The sequence below is a fragment of the Nipponia nippon genome, unplaced genomic scaffold, assembly GCF_047370975.1.
Source record: "Nipponia nippon isolate SJK-2023a ecotype South Korea unplaced genomic scaffold, ASM4737097v1 scaffold_5, whole genome shotgun sequence".
Classification (NCBI taxonomy): Eukaryota; Metazoa; Chordata; class Aves; order Pelecaniformes; family Threskiornithidae; genus Nipponia; species Nipponia nippon.
This window is the reverse complement of record NW_028262369.1, coordinates 56,793,024-56,811,194: the sequence shown is the minus strand read 5'-3', so window position 1 is coordinate 56,811,194 and position 18,171 is coordinate 56,793,024. Positions and strand designations below refer to the sequence as shown.

Sequence of the window (18,171 nt, the reverse complement as noted above, 5' to 3'; positions counted from 1 at the left end):
TACTCCCCAGTAGCTCTATCTGGCCAGGCTGATCTGCTTTCCTTGGACAGATCTCAAAAGACATAGAAGTGGCTAATTCTCCTGAGGTTCACAAGTCATCTGGATCCTCAAATACCTGTGGGGCTTTGGACCTGGCTTCTGGTCTACACTTGAAGTAGGATTTAATAGCACTTTCTTATCCCCTGATTTTATCAAGACAGACGAGACAAAGACCAAAAAAGTCACCATGACTTCTCTCACATTGGTACTTAAATAGTACTTTGTCATGCTGTCATTGATTTATTTGCACATGGAGTTTGCAGTTTTCTCTGTTCATATGGCTGCTCTAGTTGTCCTTGAACCAATTTCCAAAATAGTCCTCATCAGTTTAAAAAAGAGACTGCTTTTCTATCAGGAGTTAGGAAGCTGGACTTGTTGCTTCTTCAGGTCAATAGCAGTCAGCTTTTCTAGCAGTGTGACCAGATCCTTACCACAAACAGAACCAACATATCTTGCTTTAAAATTAATTTGGTTTCTATGTTGAGTAGAAGACTGTAATTATGATTCCTAAATAGAATGTGAAAGCTGTTTTCTGTGCATGAGATAAAGGCCATTTTAAGGGATTTTAGGTCTTGATGGTGTAGATTAATGTTTCAAAGCTGTCCTAGACACTCCTGTGGTTTGAAGCCTCTTGGCTGTCAGCTCAGATTTTTCATGTGTCTAACAAGCAGGTCCCTGGTTGAGCTAGGACAGTGACATGACTTTATTGAAATGAAATCTTGGGGCACCTGGTATCTTAAATACCAACTGTGAGGTATTCTAAGGTGTCATGACTCAAAGGCCAGGCTACGCACAAGCTGGCAAACTTGGGTTCTCCAGTCTCCCATTCAAATTCAGCAAGCCAAAACTGGAACACGTTAAAGTTGCTGAGGTTTTCTGAATATTTACTATCCTTCCTCCTTCCCTCCCACCCCAAGAAACCAGAAAGCCCCACCTTAGGATTACTGTGTGATGATAATTTCTTAATCTTATTTCTACATAGGAATAGCCAAGGTAAACAACAGCATTAAAAAAGAGCTCATGGCTCCTAGCCCCAGAAGTTCGGCCTTTCTACCTCCAGGGACCACTGCTTTTTAGGGGGGAAAAAAAAATCTTAGGACTGTCTTGTGCAAGGTTGCCATCTTGCCTTTCATTTCCAAAAAAAATTAAACTATATTTGAATGTTCACTGATATCCTCCTTTTTTGCTTATCAGTTGTTCCCAGCCATAGCTGGTGTGATACGTTTCTTTTTGCACTTCTTTCACATATTATCACAGGCTGAGAAAATTTGCATAGATGAACATCCTGGGAGAACTGGGTAAAAGAAAAGTGGAGTGGTTTTGTGCTTAAATTTTAAGCCCCACCCTCCCCCAGTATTATTTTCTTGCATGCAAATTTTGGGACAGCCACCTAGTTCCCTGATGGGAGACAAAGCCGGAAGAGAGCTCAAGTCACATTGCCTCCCAGCCTCTACCCTTGCAGAGGTGGGCGAGAGGGAAACGCTCCTTTCCCCGGTCTGCGTTAGTACAGAGGAAAGGAGTGGGGCTGGGGCTCTTTGGATGCTCAGATGGAGTTGAGTGGTCCCCAGGGAGGGCTGGAAGTCCCCTAAGAGCTGCCATGTGTGCGTGGCAGCATGTGTCATCCCAGCCCCCGTCACCATGCTGTCCAGGCATACAGGAGAGCTGATCCATAAGAACTGGCACAGCACCATTGCATGAGGGGGTGGGGGCCCTGCAGCTGAGTGTCGTGTCCTACCGCTACAAAATTAAGGACTCAAGTAAAAATCAGTGTTCAAGCTGTAAAAGTAATCACAGTCTGTGACTGCGCTTTGTTCTGTTTCAACTGTTGTGATTTTTTGGCCCCATCTTTTTAGAAAAGCAAAGGCAAACAACATGAGACAGCATTACTACCCTGGGTCTCATGAGAACAGTGGATTTTAGCAGAGAAGAGGCAGAAGCAACATTGAGTGTCCTGTTTAAATTTTTCACAGACTTTCCCATCGTTTGGATGTCACAGTGGATCTGCCTCTTGGATGGTAACTGTGGTGAAAGGAGGAAAATGTTTCTCAGGTCAAGACAGGAAAACTCTTGGCTCCTGGGCTGGGTTATGCCACTTCCATCAGGAAACACCAGCAACATCTGGCTTCTTCCCAGAGGCTGCGTGAGCACAGTCGGGATTTATTCATTTGTTCTCTCCCTCCAGGGAGAGCCCAGGGCAGGCCTGTGCTGCCAGTCACTGTGGTTGAGTGGCTGGTGCACCACCCTAGGAGACCTGCTTGGCTGGCCTTGCGCCCAGTGGTCCCCCTGCTCAGGGAGTGGGCTCTGGGATGGGGCCATGACCCACAGTGGCCCATTCACCTGCCTTTCCCATTGCTGGGCTGGATCTCTGGCGCGTCAGGGCCCTGTGTCCCTCCATGACATGGCCCAGGGGCACCAGGACATTCCTGCATTCCCACTTTGCTGCGGGACCAGAGGATGCTCCCCACTACGTCCTTCTCTCTATCTCCAGTCCTCCAGCCGTCTCCATCTGTCTGTCCTGCTGCCCGTCACTATTTTTTCTTTCTCCATCTGTCCTGCTCCCTTTTCCTCTCGTTCTCTATCCCTCTGTGCCTCTTCCTGTCCTTTTTCTCTAGCCTGCTGTCATGCTCTGTGACACTGCTTTTCCTTTCTGCATCCCAGTGTCCTCCCATTCACCTCTTTTTCTCTTTATCCCTCTGTCCCACTCTCCGGCCCTTTTTCCTTCCTCCCTCTCTGCCCTGCAGCCCCTTGTTCCAGGCACCAGCCATTCCCCACCAGACAAGCACTGCTCCAGCAATGACTGCTGGAGTGCCCCAGGGGAAGGGGAACCATATGGGCACCGAGCCCTGTAGCAGATCGCTCCTGGGACTTATGTGCCTTAATTAACAAATGATTGCTCTCGTCTTTGCACTCATGGCTCTGCCTGCAGTCCCTTTGCACTTGGTAAGTGGCTGTCACAGTGAAAGGAGGTGATGTGCTGGGGGTGAGGCATCAGGCAGGTCCAAAGGCCTCTCAGACCCCTTTAGCGTCCCTGGAGAACCCCAGTGCTACTCACAGGGCTCCAGGGGGTTTCCCTTGCATTGCCATGGATGCTTGGGGTCCCCAGGCTGCTCCTGGGTTTGCTCTCAGCACCCCAAGATGACCTGGGTACATCCAGGGTCGAGGGCCAGGCCAGCATGAGGGGTGCTGGGAGCTGGGGTTCACATGGAGCCAGGGGTGCTCGCAGACCACAGCCTGCCAGCCACCCTGAGCCCCACAGCAGGCAGCACGGCCCCTTGGGTAGGCACTGAGGCATTTTGTTCGTGCTTGGATGCACCTCAAGCCCTCCATGCGCCTTTCTGCGTGCCCCCGGGCTCCGTGTGTCTTGCAGCATGCCACCAAGACTTCTCTGTAGCCTTCTCCCATGCTGGAGTTTTCCTGATTTTCTGGCGTGCTCTGGGGTTATCTGTCTCCCTCTCCGTGTGCCCCAGGGAGTCCTCTGTTTGCGCCATCGGCCCCTGATGTTTTTTTCTTTACCGCATCCCACAGCTCTCCGCTTGTTCTCTCGTCCCCATAACAATATATCTCCGTCCTCTCCTTTCCGTGCACCCAGGGCCCTCCCTTCAGCTTTTGGCAAGTGCTGGGACACCCCTGTTGCCCCGACGACCCCAGCTGTCCCCGAGGGGGCTACCGGCCATGCCCCGCCCCGTTCCCCAGGGGCTCCAGCCATGGGGGCGGCCAGTGAGGCTGATGGCGACGGCGCCTCGGTGCAACAGGGCTGCGTGGCCGGGGGCGGCTGCAGGCTGTGGCGCTGCTGGCGGGCCTGCCCGGGGCGGCCGTGGAGGGGTCGGTCTGGCACAAGGGAGCCGTCGCTGGGGCTGGGGGTGGCTGCACCGAGGGTGAGCGGGGCCGGGCGTTCCTCAGCCGTCCCGGGCACGGGGGCACAAACGGTGGGGAGAGCGGGGACGGGTGGGGACCCGGGGAGGAGCGTCCTGCGGGCGATGGGGGCTCGCCGGGGAGCTCCGGGCCCGGTAGCACGGCCGCGCGATCGACCGGCAGGTCCCGGGGCAGCCCCGAGCAGGCGGCGGTTGCGGCGGGGCCGGCGCAGGGTACGGTGTCCCCGCAGGGTCAGACTGCGGGAAGGCGCGCCCCGCGGCATGCCGGGAGCTGTAGTCCTGCGGCACGGGGCGCGGTCGGCCATGTTGGTCAAAGGGACATGCCGGGAGCTGTAGTCTGCGGCGAGTCCTAGGCCCTCGCTCTTCCCCTCACTGTTGTTTTTGCCGCTTCCCTGTACCTGTCGTCTTCTCGTTATTCTTGTGCCCCGGTCCGTGCCCCACTTTTCTTCTTGCTCCACCTGTCTGGCCTGCTGCCCATCGCTGTTTTTTTCTGCCCCTGTTCAGCCGGCTCTCCCATTTTTCTTCTCTCTGTGCCTCCGTCCCGCTTCCCAGCCCTTTTTTGCTCTTCCTCCATCTCCATCCTGCAGCCTGCCGCTGTTTTGTCCTTCTCCATCTCTTTGTGCCAGTCTGCATCCCCCTCTTGGTTTCTCAATTTTGCGGATGAGGAGGAGGAGGAGGAACCTGGCGATGGCAGCGACATCCTAGTCAGCCGATGGAGCCCCGCAGCTCTCTGGAACCTAAACTGAGGGACTGATGCTGTGTTTGTGCAGGGTGATGGGCAGCGGGGAGGAGGGTTTGCAGGGTTGGGCGGGCAGGAGTTTTAATGTCAGGGCTGTGGAGAGGTCTGTTCAAGATCAGTCGGGTTTGGGCACGGTCATTTCCACGTGATGTGTACGCCTGGGCAGGGCAGTTCCAGCCCACATCTGTGTTCTGTGTCCTGTACTGGGCCTTCCTCAGGTCTGGATGATCCTGTTGCTCTTTGTGCTCAGTGGGCACCTTGGTAGCCATTCCGAGGGTCTCGAATAACCTGTCTCATCGGCATAGTGCCAATTGAGTGCTTCTTGTCTCGCGTTAGAAGCTTAAAGTGTGGATCTGTCTTGCGTGTTTTGTGTCTCAGAAGTTTCTGGAGGGTCACTTTGGCTCAAACACCCTTGTGGCGCACAGAGCCCATGACTCACTCTTTAGGGTTAGGGCCCTGAACTGCAAGTCTGAAATACTAGTTGTGTGGGATTAAAAGTAATAAAGTTTATTTGCCTTTTGAGAGAATGAGTAGCATTTACATACAGAAAATAACCTGACAGTCACTGGAACTAGGCGGCAGGAGATCCACTTTCTTTTTAAGATGACTTAGCACTACAGTTGCAAAACCATTTGGGCTTAGAGATTTACTCTTTGGCACTACAAGGCACTGTGTAGCTCTCTTGTGTTATTCTTGGAGGAAAAAGTCCCCCATGAAGGGAGTTTCATGAGGCGGTCAACTCAAACTCCTTCAGTTACAAAGGAGATTTAACATGCTGCTGCACGCAGGTGTCCTTTCATATGCTGTTCTTCCTAGGTTACCTGAAATGCAATCCCACCAAAACCAAAGTCCCTGCTTACACGTGTAAAGAGGCAAAACCTCCCATGGAAGACAGCTGTTCTCCAGGTCCTCATTACCATGTGGAGCCCTCGATGACCAGAAATGGGAAGTATGTGGCTCCAGTGTATCCCATCCGCGGACTTCCCAAGATAAATACCAAGATTACACCTGGACCGAGTTAGTTACATTTCTCCAGCCATTCATTTAGAGAAGACAAACAGGCTGTCTTTTTGCCCTGCGTTCGTGGGTACGTAACAGTCAGCTCACCCCTTGAAAGAGCCATAGATGTTTTCAGACAGCTGGCACTTCTGCAGCTGTTAAGGAGAGCAACTCCTTGTGAAATTGCCTCTTTGGCTTGAGAAAAAGGCCAGAACTTCACTGCTCTTGTGCTGCTGTCCTCTGCCCTAGGCGATTACTCTACTGACAGGTCCAAGAAATGCATCTATGCATGCCCACTATGTCCTTCTGGCATGGGGCCATCAAAGCAGATCTCCCTCCAGGTATGTGAATGCTGGGCAATGCATACCCTTGCAGCCTGAGTGTCCTCTAGTGACAATCTGCTGGTCAGCTTCTTAACCAGGGCTAGTTCAAAGCCTATGTGGCAGGACACTACTGTTTCTTGACAAGCTTCCTTTATAGCCCACAGGAACTCACTGATGATAACACTATTTCTAGCTTTGCTTGGGAGACAGATGAGACCAAACTCCTTGTATTATGGCTTGGCTTTCTGTGGGAAGGCAGAATGAAAACCTGGTGATGGTCACAGACACAGCTGTCCTGGGCTGTGAGCTGTGCGAACCCCAGCAGAAAGCTCCTTTCTGAAGTGCTTGTAATATAAACATAGGACAGAGACACAGAGAGGTAGAAAACAAGAGAAACAACAAAGAGCTCTAGGAAACAGGCATGGGCACAGTGGCCACCCAGGGCCTGAACATCACAATGCCTCTTCAGACACAAAGCCAACACTTATCCTGGTGGATGGGCAAATGAAGTACTTTTTGAAACCACAAGTCCAGAGAAGCTAAAAAGGTATCGAAAAAGCCATGTTTCTACCAGGCCATAGGATGGAGTTCATAGAACCAATGTTAATCTCTAGGGTGGGGAGAGCTTTCCTGTCGGAGGCCAGGTTTCAGGCAACTCTAAATCACATTCACCTGTTCCCTCTCCCCAGGAAAAGGTAAAAAAACCAGCTCTGTAAGATCATGCTCAAAGTTCAGGGGCATGCAGCCTTATGCAGCGACTAACCTGACAGATCTATGTTCCTGTGGCATCCAAACAGCACAAGAAATAGCTGATGAAGTACTGGAGAGAATTAATCTCCTTAAGTTGGTGGAACTTCAGGCCAACCATGGAGACGCTATCCTTTGCCGTTCTCCAAGGACTTCTTGTTTTGTGTCCTCCCAAGACATGCAATGTGTTCCTGCTGCTTTGGAGCAAGCTCTCATGCTTATGAACAGTCCCATCAAAGAACGATCTCTGTCGATAGTCTTTCATAAATGGGGATTTCCAGAAACAGAAGTCGTTTCTCCCTCCCAGTGAGAACGTGCACCAGAGCTTTGTTATCAGAAAAGCAAGTGGGGAGCATTCCTTGTTGGATGCACACGTCCTTGACAGCTGCTTGTTCTCTCTGTTGCCCAGAGGTCTGATACATACGTGTCTTTCCACCCTCACTCCTGTGGGGAGAGGGCTCTGGAGACTCTCTGGCTGCCAGACCCAAGGAAAACTGCAGGACATCCCTGAGGAGCAGGGCCCTCCATCCTACCACACTTTCCAGCCCTGGTGGGTCAGCCAGGCCTGCAGCAGCCAAAGCTGGCCAAGCCAGCCCAGAGCTCTGCCACCAGACTCCTCCCTGCCCCATGGGGAACACCACCTCAGCCCTCTTCTGCCTGCTCAGGCAGGGCCCCAAGGCATCCCAAGCGAGGGGTTGGGCAGGGCCAGGGCTGCAGGACAGGCTGGGTCCTGCAGTGCTAGCCCAGGCACAGTGCCATGGCCAAGACAGACCTGCTGACAGAGCACTCTGTCTTGCAGCACTGCTCTGGCCATGTGGGAAGTGATGCTTTCCCTGCCCCAGACTTTGGAGAAGGTCTTAAGGGAGCTGCACAGCGAACTCCAGTACCAATGGATGCACAGGCTGTTCAGCACCAGTGCTCAAACATGAAGCCTGCCCCTGCCTTCTGCCCAGGCAGTGCTCTCTTTTTCCCTCTTCCCTGCAACCTCCTGCCTTGCTCTGCAGACTGGAAACCTGGGTCAGGGGCATGGCAGAGGCAAGGCCATGGCAGGGAACAGGGGAAGGGGAAGGGCAGGGGCAGAAGACAGAGTCAGGGCAAGGGCTGGATCTGGGGCAGAGACATGACCTCTGCACAGGCTGAGCCAGCTCCAAGGTTGGGGATAGCGGACACTTTTCACCACCCATATGTTGTGCCTTCTTTGTGCCAGCTCTCACTGTTAGATCGCTCCCCGGAGGCATGAGAACAAGAGGCTGCTGATGGTCAGAGGACAGGAGCCAGCAGAGACACCATGCGGTGTACGGCGAGATGGAGGGCATGGGGTCACACACACACACACACACACTCCCCCGCCGCCATGGGCAGGGCTGCCCCAGGATAGCCCCAGTGCCCTTGCCCTGAGCTGCCAGTGGGAAACAGGAGCTGCACGGTGTGGGGAGCCCTGCAGGTCTGCCTGTGGCTCACTGTTGTCTTTGTTTCAGCTGCTGGCCTCTAGTGACATTAAATCAGAGGAGTTTATAGCTCTGTACAATGTCTGCAAGTTTCTGAGGCATCCAAGCCTGGTGATGCTCTCACTCGTGCTCAGAGGCTTCATCACACTGTCAGAGACCTGAGGCGGTGAGCAGGGCATAGTCAGGTGGAGCCATGTTGGCAGCCTGGGGCTGGGGCAGCGGGTAACGTGGTGGCTTGGCCTTGGCTGGGAGTCAGGAGGTGGGGTGATGGCTCCAAATGCCCTCATGGTAAATGCCATGGAGGGGGCTTGGTGGGTGCCTGGGAAGCTTTCCAGGCACGGAGGGTTACCAAGCCAGCTGCCCATTTGGGCCGGTCAGAAAAGAGGGTGGCTGAGCAGGGGACACAGACTCTTTGCTCTCCTGCCTTCCCTTCCCTACCCCTGCTCTCCCATGTCCACATCAATGCGCCCACGGCCACTGCCTGCCAGGAGGCTGCTGCAGCAATTTCTGCACCACCTGACAGGAAGGTGGACAGGAGGCTGGTGCTCAGTGACTGCAGCATTTTTGCCAGGGTGGTCTTTCACCACTTCGCTAAAAGCAAATTCTGTGCTTCAGACAGGCAAGAAAACCGGAGGTCCTGCTGCCAGGCATCGTGGAGACCCTGCAGGATGCCAACACAGACATCAAGATGAAGATCCTGCTTGTCTTCAGAAATGCGATGGGTCATATGAAGAGGAAGGAGGCCATTGCTCTGCAGCTGGTGGAGAAACTTCTTCCACTCTTTGATGACATAAAGCTGCTGTGGGAGCCTGAGCCCCACACCAGTGGGAACGCTGTAAGGACAGTATTATTTATATAATAGAAGGAGGAAAAAAGCAGCAGGGGGGTCAGAAGCGTGGCTAGGGTGGAGCAGGGAACAGACACCCAGGGTGGGACTCATTTCACTTCACAAAAATCATAATAAAGAGATCTGAGTAAGTCACCCAAGAATCACCTTGCTGTTGGCATCAAGAAAAAGGCTGCGTGAATTGCACCTTTGAAGTCTCTGCTCCAGGCACCTGCTTCAGAATGAGGTAACTGGACCCAGAGGGGCCCATTTCTTTACTCACACTGTAAGAGGCGCTTAATGACTCATTTAGACGAGGGCATCTATGTTTGTTTAGATTATTCACACCTCAAGAACCTAGAAGGAAAAGTAAAGACAAGTCAGTGGATGCCTAGGGGAACAGGACACCTAGCTGTTTTACAGTTACAGCTGACTTTCTGAATTATATTCCACTAGCTTAGACTTCTTCAATAAATTAAATGAGGAAAAGGGTCCTAAGAAGTACATGGCAAGAAGAAGAAACCACAGAGCACTTATGGTTCATCTTATACTGAGAAGCCCCAGATGAAACAGAGAAGAGAATCAAAAAAATTATTTTGCAAACTGCTGCTTCGACTCCTGTTCCCACAGAAACTACTGACAATCTATTAAAGAGCTTTATGCTTTATTAAAACAGTCTATTAAATACAGTTGATAATTATAAAGAAAGAGATCACTTGTGTTTTTCAGTGCCGTAATGTGCCTACATCTCCAAGTCTTTTCATGAGCAAATTGTGTTGGCATTTGGGCTGACTTTTTAAAGGGAAACCAGGGCCTCCAGCAAATACTCGAATAAAAGACATTTGAGAGCCTCAAGGAGTCAACAAAACTGAAAGCAAAATGTACTTCCTGCTTCTTGAAAAAAAAACACAACACAATAGTGCAGTCCTAAAAACAAAGGCAAACCTTTCTATAAAGAACATACAAACACTCAGAAATTAAAAATACAAACAGATAAAATGGTATTACAGATTAACACTAACTGGGGGCTTTTGAGTAAGTTCCACCCCCCCACTCCCCACCCCATTCTCCACTACCAAAAGGTAGGGGAGGAATTTCAGTATTTATTTTAGAAGAGATTTATTAACAGTATAAAAACTTCTATGGCAATTCTAAGTGAAGCACTTTCAAAACATTTGATGATAAACACATCTAGGTACGATTCTCTCCCCCCCTTCCCCCTTATTTGACACAAAGTAGTCATAATAAGAACAGCATATTGATATTTTTTAACATGTTGTCCTTTACTGCAAACTCTCAGAAGTCTAGAAAGTTAGGCATGTACGCTTACTGTTGTTTAGGAACACAACTAAAAATTGATTTCACAGTTACTTAAACAGATGTTGGGACTCAGCTTTCTAATTTGTAAGCCTACACAAAGAAAGAAATTTGAATTTTCCTTAATTTCTTTTCTTTGTTTCAATTCTAAATTAAATTCCATCATTAACAGTGTGACCACCATATTATGAAATGGCAGAATGTCAGCAGAAATGTTTTCAGTAAAAATATCTTTTTGACATTTACATTTCAAGCACTGCATATTCTTGTCTAAGTACATACCTAACCATCTTGAAGTCACTGGAAGTAGTCTCCTAAGTAAATTTATACATCTGTCTAATAAACAATGGCGGGCAGGGTGGAGAGCGAGAAAAAGTTGGGTCAAAGTGAATCTCTTGGCTCAGAAAGCACTTCGGACAAATGAAATACTGAAAGCAGTATTCTTTTGTCTAAGCAAATTTTAAGAGATCCAGTTGGAGTGCCTGAGTAATAACAGTATGCATTTGCTTAAAAGAGCTCAGTACTCTCAGGTGCTTAAATAATGCATAAATTAACATGAAACCCAATAAAAAAATAAGAAAAGTATTGATAGAAACACCTCTTGTGGGAGATCTGCATGATATACATCAGATATCACAAGCAGCAAAACAGGAGCAAATGTTGTCATGCTCTGCAATAGGGCTGTATAAGTAGCTTTCACAGTAGCTCCAACAGCCTCCCACCATAAATGCATGTGTGCAATATAAAATACTTGTTGCTGTCGTCTGAGCTGCTTGCGTCAACTAGTAAAACGAAAGCTTGGATAAGACTACTAAACCATGTAGGATGGGCTGCTAACAAATAAGGCCCTATCAAGCAAACTGTCCCACAAAATAAGAGTGCATGAAGACAAAATGTCAAAACAAATGACAAAAAAAAAAACCAAAAAAAGATGGCATCCCAAGACAGTAAGTCAATCCCAAGAACTGCAGAAGAGATGATGTGTGAATGTTATCAGCTGCCATTAAAAAGCAAAATGCTGCAAGTGATGGGGTGGCAGAAGCACCTAGGGGAGAGGAAGCACTTGCAGGAACCAGGATGAAACCCGGGGCAGGGACTGTCTGCCAGATTCAAGAGTGGGAAGAAAGGGCTGAGCTGGAAGCTGTTAAGACACAGTTTATAGAGGAAGAGACATGGGGTAATGAGGGAGTGGACAAGTTGAAAACACTCTAGTAAGTGGAGAGAGTCAAGTGTGGCTGAAATGGATTTGCTTGCATTTTTCTCTTCTTCTATATTATTCTTCTTCTGACAGAGAACTATAGCTTGAGCTTTCGAGTTTTACTGAGTCCTGAAGTACCATCAATTTTCTTCCAGTTTTGCAGAATTTCCACCAGCAGCGAGCCCTGTTTTTCCTTATCTTTTGAACCCCCCCACATGACTTATGCTGCCCCCGGTTTCAGTACCTTGCCAGTGAACATGGACCTCACAAGGACAATCAGGTGAACTCACCCAGCACCGGCTGTGTTGTATGCAGTAGCTACACTCACCAGGCTGGAAACGCACAGAGTCCCACCTGGGTCACCAAATTGTTAGCAAAAAGGACTTGCACGCATTATCTTCTTTTCTTCTAGTTCATGCGCAGGCACTGGAAAGAAGGCAGCAGAAGTACACACTAGCTAAAACCCCTTTTATTGCCTGCATTAAGGTAGCCTCTTGGCTGGGAGCCCAAGAAGGAGCCCGTGTTACACTCTTGATTCTTTATATACAATTTTAAGAGGACTCACATATTCATTTTTACAGTTTACATAACCTGTTGGCTTTGGCCATGACATTGCTTGTTACCATTCACTTTTGAGAATTTGTTCATGCGAATGCACCATGCAAGCATGCTTAATGCATATTTGTTAGCAGAGTTTACACTATTTTGTTGCAACTTTGCCACTTTCAGCCGGTTTGGTCTGGTTTCTTCTAAGAGCGCACCCTCTTGTATGGGAGAGGTCACTGTCGGTCAAGTTCTCTTGCGCAGGTCTTGGAAGCCATCTTTACATTGGAGCTTTTTCTTATGTAACAGCCTCCATGGTCTGTCCAGCTCCCTTAGGAAAAGGCTGCTTGGCTGGCACCTCCCCTTGGGGAGAGGAACTGTCCCTCAAGTCCAACAGCCTAGGGCTGCCTCTGCCTTCTACTGAGGCACCCAGAGTGACCCTTGGAGGAGCTGTACGTGTTTGTGGTGGGGACAGCTGTCCATGAGCGCTCCTCAGCAGAGGGTCCCCTTCCATCCCACTGGTGACTGGGAAGCCGAGTCACCAGACACAGGGCTTGCTTTAGTCCTGGTTGCAGATCTTGAACTTAGACGGCTCTCCAACCTCTTGTTCCAGTATCATCCCTCTCTCTGTGTCTGCTCTCTTGATGCAGCTAAGGATGTCATTCTCCAGCCTGAGGAGCCAAAAAGGGCCGACCCCAACTCTCCTCCCTCCTCTGCCAGCTAAGGATGTCATTCTCCAGCCTGAGGAGCCAAAAAGGGCCGATCCCAACTCTCCTCCCTCCTCTGCCAGGCGCAGCCTCGGAAAACAGCTGGTAGCATCAAGGAGCTATATCAAAGGGCGGGAAGTTTAGGCAAGGAGCGTGGGGAAGGCACGGACCTACTTCTCACTGGGGTCTGAGACAGCTTTCCCAGAAAAAATCACGGCCATCCCTCCCCACACCCTTCCCTCCCTCCATCCCTGACTAGTCAGGCAGCCTCAGCTCCAGCTGTGCTCCTCTTGGCTCCAGCTGTGCTCTGCCCCTCGCCTTTCACCTTGGGGTGCAATGGGTGGGGGAGCCCCTGTGCATCCCAGAACCTTCCTTCAGCCCTTGGATGAGCAAATCTCCCCTCTCACCCCTCCTTCCTTGCTGAAAAGCCCTCACCTGTCTCTGCTCCTTGGGGCTCAGGGTGACAGGGCCAGACCATGGTGGGAAGGCAGGGAAATCTGTTGGCCATTGGGGGGTGCACCGCAATTGAGGTGGGGTTTGTCCTGGCCCCTGGAGGGTTTTCTGCCCAAAGTTTTGAGAGCAGCAACAGAGACAGCCACATGTGAGCAAGTTGCCCAGGGTGTCTGTTCTGCTCCCAGAGCAGGGAACGTCCCACAGCCCAGTCTCTGGGTCCCAGCACCTCGAGAGCCTGGGCATCCCCAGCCCTCCATACACAGGGAGTGCCAGGGGACCCCTCACCTCCAACGGAGGTGGTGTGGCACTATGGGACAGTGCAGCCTGGCCATGCCCTGGGGGACTGCGGCCGCAGGATTGGGGCCGTGCTGGCTTGGGGCCCCTGGGGGCACTGTGCCCCTGTGTGCTGGTCCTCACCTCCCGGCCAGTGCCACAGGCTTCCCTCCAGCCCCCAGAGCCCAGAGCTTGCTCCTCTCGCAGGAATGGGGCAGGAGGGGGCTGCCTGGGGGAAGCAAGGTGTCAGTTATGCTTGTGTTTGCTCAGAGGAGACTATGCTCTGTAAATAGCCTGTCTTCAGCAGCTGTTGTGGCTGCTGCTGTTGTTACTGCTGTCATGAGAGCTAATAAAACAGGCTAGCAGGCAGAGCTCAGCCCCTTTGAGCTACTGCCTACTGGAGCTTCCCGCTCCACAGTTTCTTCTGTTCTCCTGGCCTGGCCTGACATGAGAAACCTCCCTGAAAGACATTTATCTCCAGGGACTCCACTCTGCAGGCACCTCTCTCCCCAAGACTCTGGCTTCTTGGTCCTTTGCTTTCTTTCAGGAGATGCAGCTGACCCAAATGCGCCTGGTCTGTGGGAGAAGCAAGTCAGGGGGAAACAGGAGCTACCAGCAGAGCTGAGAAGCACTGTGGGGTTGGGAGGAGGCTCAGACCACTTGAGGGCAGTGCAAAGCCCGATGTGCAGGGAGCCACGGCTCACACGTGCCTGGGATCGACCCCCTGCAGCAGTGGGGCAGGATGGGGGTCCCTCCGAGCCCCCCTCATACAAATGCCTGCCGTTGGAGCACGTCCAGCTCCGTCACTTGCCCCGTGCCTGGCACACTCAGCTCCCAGGACTGCCGGAGCCCTTGGCACTGCAGGTGCTCAGGGGAACGCCCAGCCCTGGCACCTTGGCCCTTGCTGGTGCCCCCTCCACAGCAGGACCCCCTCTCAGCGTGGTGTTCAACACAGAAAGGGGCTCGACTCCCTCTTACAGCTCCATCCTCACCTCTATCAAGGAACATGACGGTGCAAGGTGGGAGCATGGGTTGTGTTTGAGCAAACTTTGCAGAGTCTTCAGTTTGGCTCAGCCATACGGTGGGACCCCCAGGACAGGGGGCCAGAGGCTCACATGGGCTCACAGCAGGGCTGATGTGCACAGCAGCCCGACGGAGGAAACCACATCTCTGCTGGTGTGCTCCCTGTGTGGAGCTGCCTCTGCCCCATGCAGTTGTGCCCAGGCCTGCCAGGGCTGGGGAGCAGCACCAGTGGGGCCTGTGTAAACACGCAGGGGCCTGATGGGCCAGCCAGACCCCTGTGCTACACTCTGCTCAGCCCCTGTGCCATTGTTGACCCTTTAAGATCCCCCCGACATTCCCCATTCGTCCCCCAGTGCCTCCCTTCCACCCCCTGCCCACACGCCTGTAAACTCCTGTGCCCCCCTCAGTTCCCCCCACCCAGCCTCCAGTGCCCCCTACTCCCACCAGTGTTCCCCTTTTCCCCAGCTACCCCCACACTCTGTCCCTGAGCAAGTGCCGTGTGGGACACCGGGGGCCAAAGCCTGCTTGGTGGCACAGTCAGGGGTGTCCTCGGCTGTTCCCCGAGCCAGCCCTAGCTGATGCTGGAGGTGGTCATGCTGTGGTGGGGGGGGTGGCTAGGCGTTCCCCATGGACAGCAAGAGGGCACAGCAAGGCCCCAGGACCCCATGGGGAGACCCCTTCTCTGGGGTCTGTCCCAGCATGACTCCGTTGTTCCCCGGAACAGGCAGCCACCATGTTTCTTGAGCGCTGCCCAGGATGCTCAAAAAGCGTGGTGCCTGCAAAAACTTGAGAACAGCTTAATTCTGGGCAATTTTTCCTCTTTTTAGGCCTGTTGAGTCTCAGGAATTGTCTGTGTCTGGCAGCTGTCAAGAGATGGCTCAGGACTGTGTCAGGGCCAGCAGCACTGCTTCTGGATCCTGTGGTGGTGATGGGCAAAGGAACACGTTGTCAGGGCTGGATATGCTTGTGGGATGTCAGGGTCACTTCAGATTGGGTTTTTCCCAGCAGAGGCCCAGACAGTGCCGACCCTGTGCTGTAGCCGCAGGGCCGAGGCTCAAGGAGCCAGGCATTTCTGTGGATGCTGCATCCTGCTGGGCTCCACGACTGGCTGCCAGCTGCCCTGTGTCAGGGCAGCAGATCTGAGAAGACCAGCTTTGCTTTGTGTCTGCTAGAAACAGAGAATTTCTGTGTTTTTCACACTGAAAACAGCTGTGCTATTGTTGTGGGGCCATCACACTCCATGGGGGAACAGGAAAGATGGCTGCTTCTTACCTTGAGGATGTGTTGAAGTCCTGAATGCATCAGCTCCATACAAATCTGAACTCCCTAGTCAAGCTCACCACCAGGGTGGATCACGGCATTGATCAGCTGCGTACAGGCCACCTGAAAAAAAAAAAACCAACCAACCACACACACAAAAGAGAAAACTTCTGAGCATGGACTTGAAGTCAGTGGTTCAGGACTTACTAGGAGGCCAGAGGACAACACACAAAGCTTCAGCAGAAAAAAGCAGTAAAGCCAAAAGCATTTCATCCACACCAAATTCATCCTTCTACAAGCTCTCCAGCTCCTGTGTTAGATTCCAAGTGCCGTGTCCACAAAAACCTGAGGAACTAATTACCTTCAGCACCACCGAGGTTCTACTCTCCAGGCTATCCAACAGGGGCTTGAGCCACTCTCCAGGCCATCTGTTTCTGCTCTTTTAGTGAAAAGCCTCCAGAACATGCAATGAGAGAGGATCAGCAGCTACCCCACAAACCAGGACAGGAGTACGCATGTGCAGACTCATTGTAAAATGAAGAGTGAGAGTCAGAAAAAGGGACGCCACTGAGAGGCCACTAACAATCAAAAGCTCAAGAGCAGCAAAAGGCAGGATTTCTACCACCATGTACATGCCTTCAGGTTGAGGCAGGACACAGAGGGTACACAGACACTTTGCAGCATCTATCATCATGCGAGGGACTTCAATACCAACAGCTCTTGCCAGAAGCAGCATGCCTTCTTTTGTACCCAGCAGTGTTTTGCTTCCAAACTAAGAAGAAAAGAAAGCTGGAATTAATGTCTGAGACCAGGCCAGCTCTAAAGAAGAGTGTAATGGGAATGCCTTGAGACTGAGAGTGCTCTGAGGAATAACCATGAGAAAACACTTGCTCCAAAACCTTGTCCAAACATCTATGTTGCCCTTGTTTCTCATGGGACAGAGGAATGACAAGAAAGGGAGTGATGCATCTCAAACCACACGCTGCCAGCAAGAGAAAGGCTTTCAGCAAAACTTAAGACCCCAAGAGCCACAGTTGGAACGTGTGGACTTGGGAGGAAACAGAGACTCTCTTTTTAACCGAGAACGGGGAAGAGCACACATAGGGACAAGGAAGTGCCCCAGCTCATTCACAGGGAAGGGAAAACAGGTGTCCACTGCACAAGAGTGTAAAATAATAAAAATTTAAAAAAAAAAAAACCACAAATGCAGAGAAAGACAAAGAGGAAGAAATACTGAAGTGAATCAAGCCATCTTAGCTATGTTAAGAGGCATTATCAGAGAGGAGCAGAGTAAGCCACAGAAGAGCACAGAGAAGCTGAAGTCTCACAGGCCTGGACAAATACATGGAAAGTATTTTCTAAGTCCCAGAAAAAGTATATGATGGTGATGGTACCAGGAAATGTACAACAGGGGAAAAAGCAAAACAAGCAATGTGACAATAACAAGGATTTACTAAAGAGTAGGAATCTTCCACCAGCATCTTCCCTCCCAATTCCAGCAACTGTCCTGAGATTTCCAGGCAGACACCATGTGGCTGGAGCTGTGGCTGTCTGAGGTCATCTCTCCCTACACTGGACAAGGCTCTTACCTGGTTGTGCATAAAAGCCTTCAGGAATCAGATGGTGTCTTGTCTGCATTGCGTACCTTCAAAAGACAGTAGAAAAGGTTGTTTATTCAGGAACCCACCAGACTGAATTCTGATACTTCACATTGTTGTCAGCTGACCCCTTAACTCACAGGAATCCCTCAGCTCAATCCCAAACACACACAGCCCTGTCTCCATCTCAGAATAGATCTTTAAGCCCCCAAACAAACTGCCTCATCCCCACATGAGCAACCTTCCCTGATGCTCTTTCCTTTTCCCTTCCTCCCTTGCCGTACCACAGTGAACTGGTATTTCTTTCCTTCCTCACATAACCAGACCATACACAGAAATAATCCTGTGTATGAAAAGCGTCTGCAGTCACCAGGGACTGGTCTTCTCCATTTGCACCACAGTGTCACGGTGTCACCACTGATGTAGTGGTGCACACCATCCATCAGTCAGCAGAAAGCATGGGAGGTGTAAGTCTTTACAAACCATTTTTTTCTCCTAGGGGAAAGAGGGGATTTCTCTGACACTTCTCATGAGACAGAAGCAGGTTTTGGAGACTGGCATTGGACTGGAGCTACCTGACATCTGAGGGGGGCTTGCTGGGCACCCTGAATATGCTTTTCTTATGGGACCTGGCTGAAGAGAGAGAGATCCCTCTGATGGCTGGCTCTCCCCTTTCCAAACCAGAGTCTGTCGTCCTTTTGCAGAGTCCTGGCACCAAAATGCCTTGCCCTGAGGGGGGACACCTGTTTGGGACATCCAAGGTCTCAGCCCCATCTGACTCAGCCCCAGGCTGATCCAGTGCACCT

General features: G+C 51.2%; 1 protein-coding gene across 1 annotated transcript in view; it reads left to right on the top strand.

Annotated features, from left to right (window-relative positions):
* LSS (lanosterol synthase) overlaps positions 1 to 9,947 on the top strand; it is a 35,997-nt gene extending 26,050 nt beyond the window's left edge. The window contains exons 20-21 of the mRNA XM_087730643.1: positions 2,010 to 2,179; positions 8,783 to 9,947. Coding sequence (XP_087586769.1) covers positions 2,010 to 2,179; positions 8,783 to 9,026 — 414 coding nt within the window. The 3' untranslated portion in view covers positions 9,027 to 9,947. The remainder of the gene's footprint in view (positions 1 to 2,009; positions 2,180 to 8,782) is intronic.
* Positions 9,948 to 18,171: the final 8,224 nt, after the last annotated feature.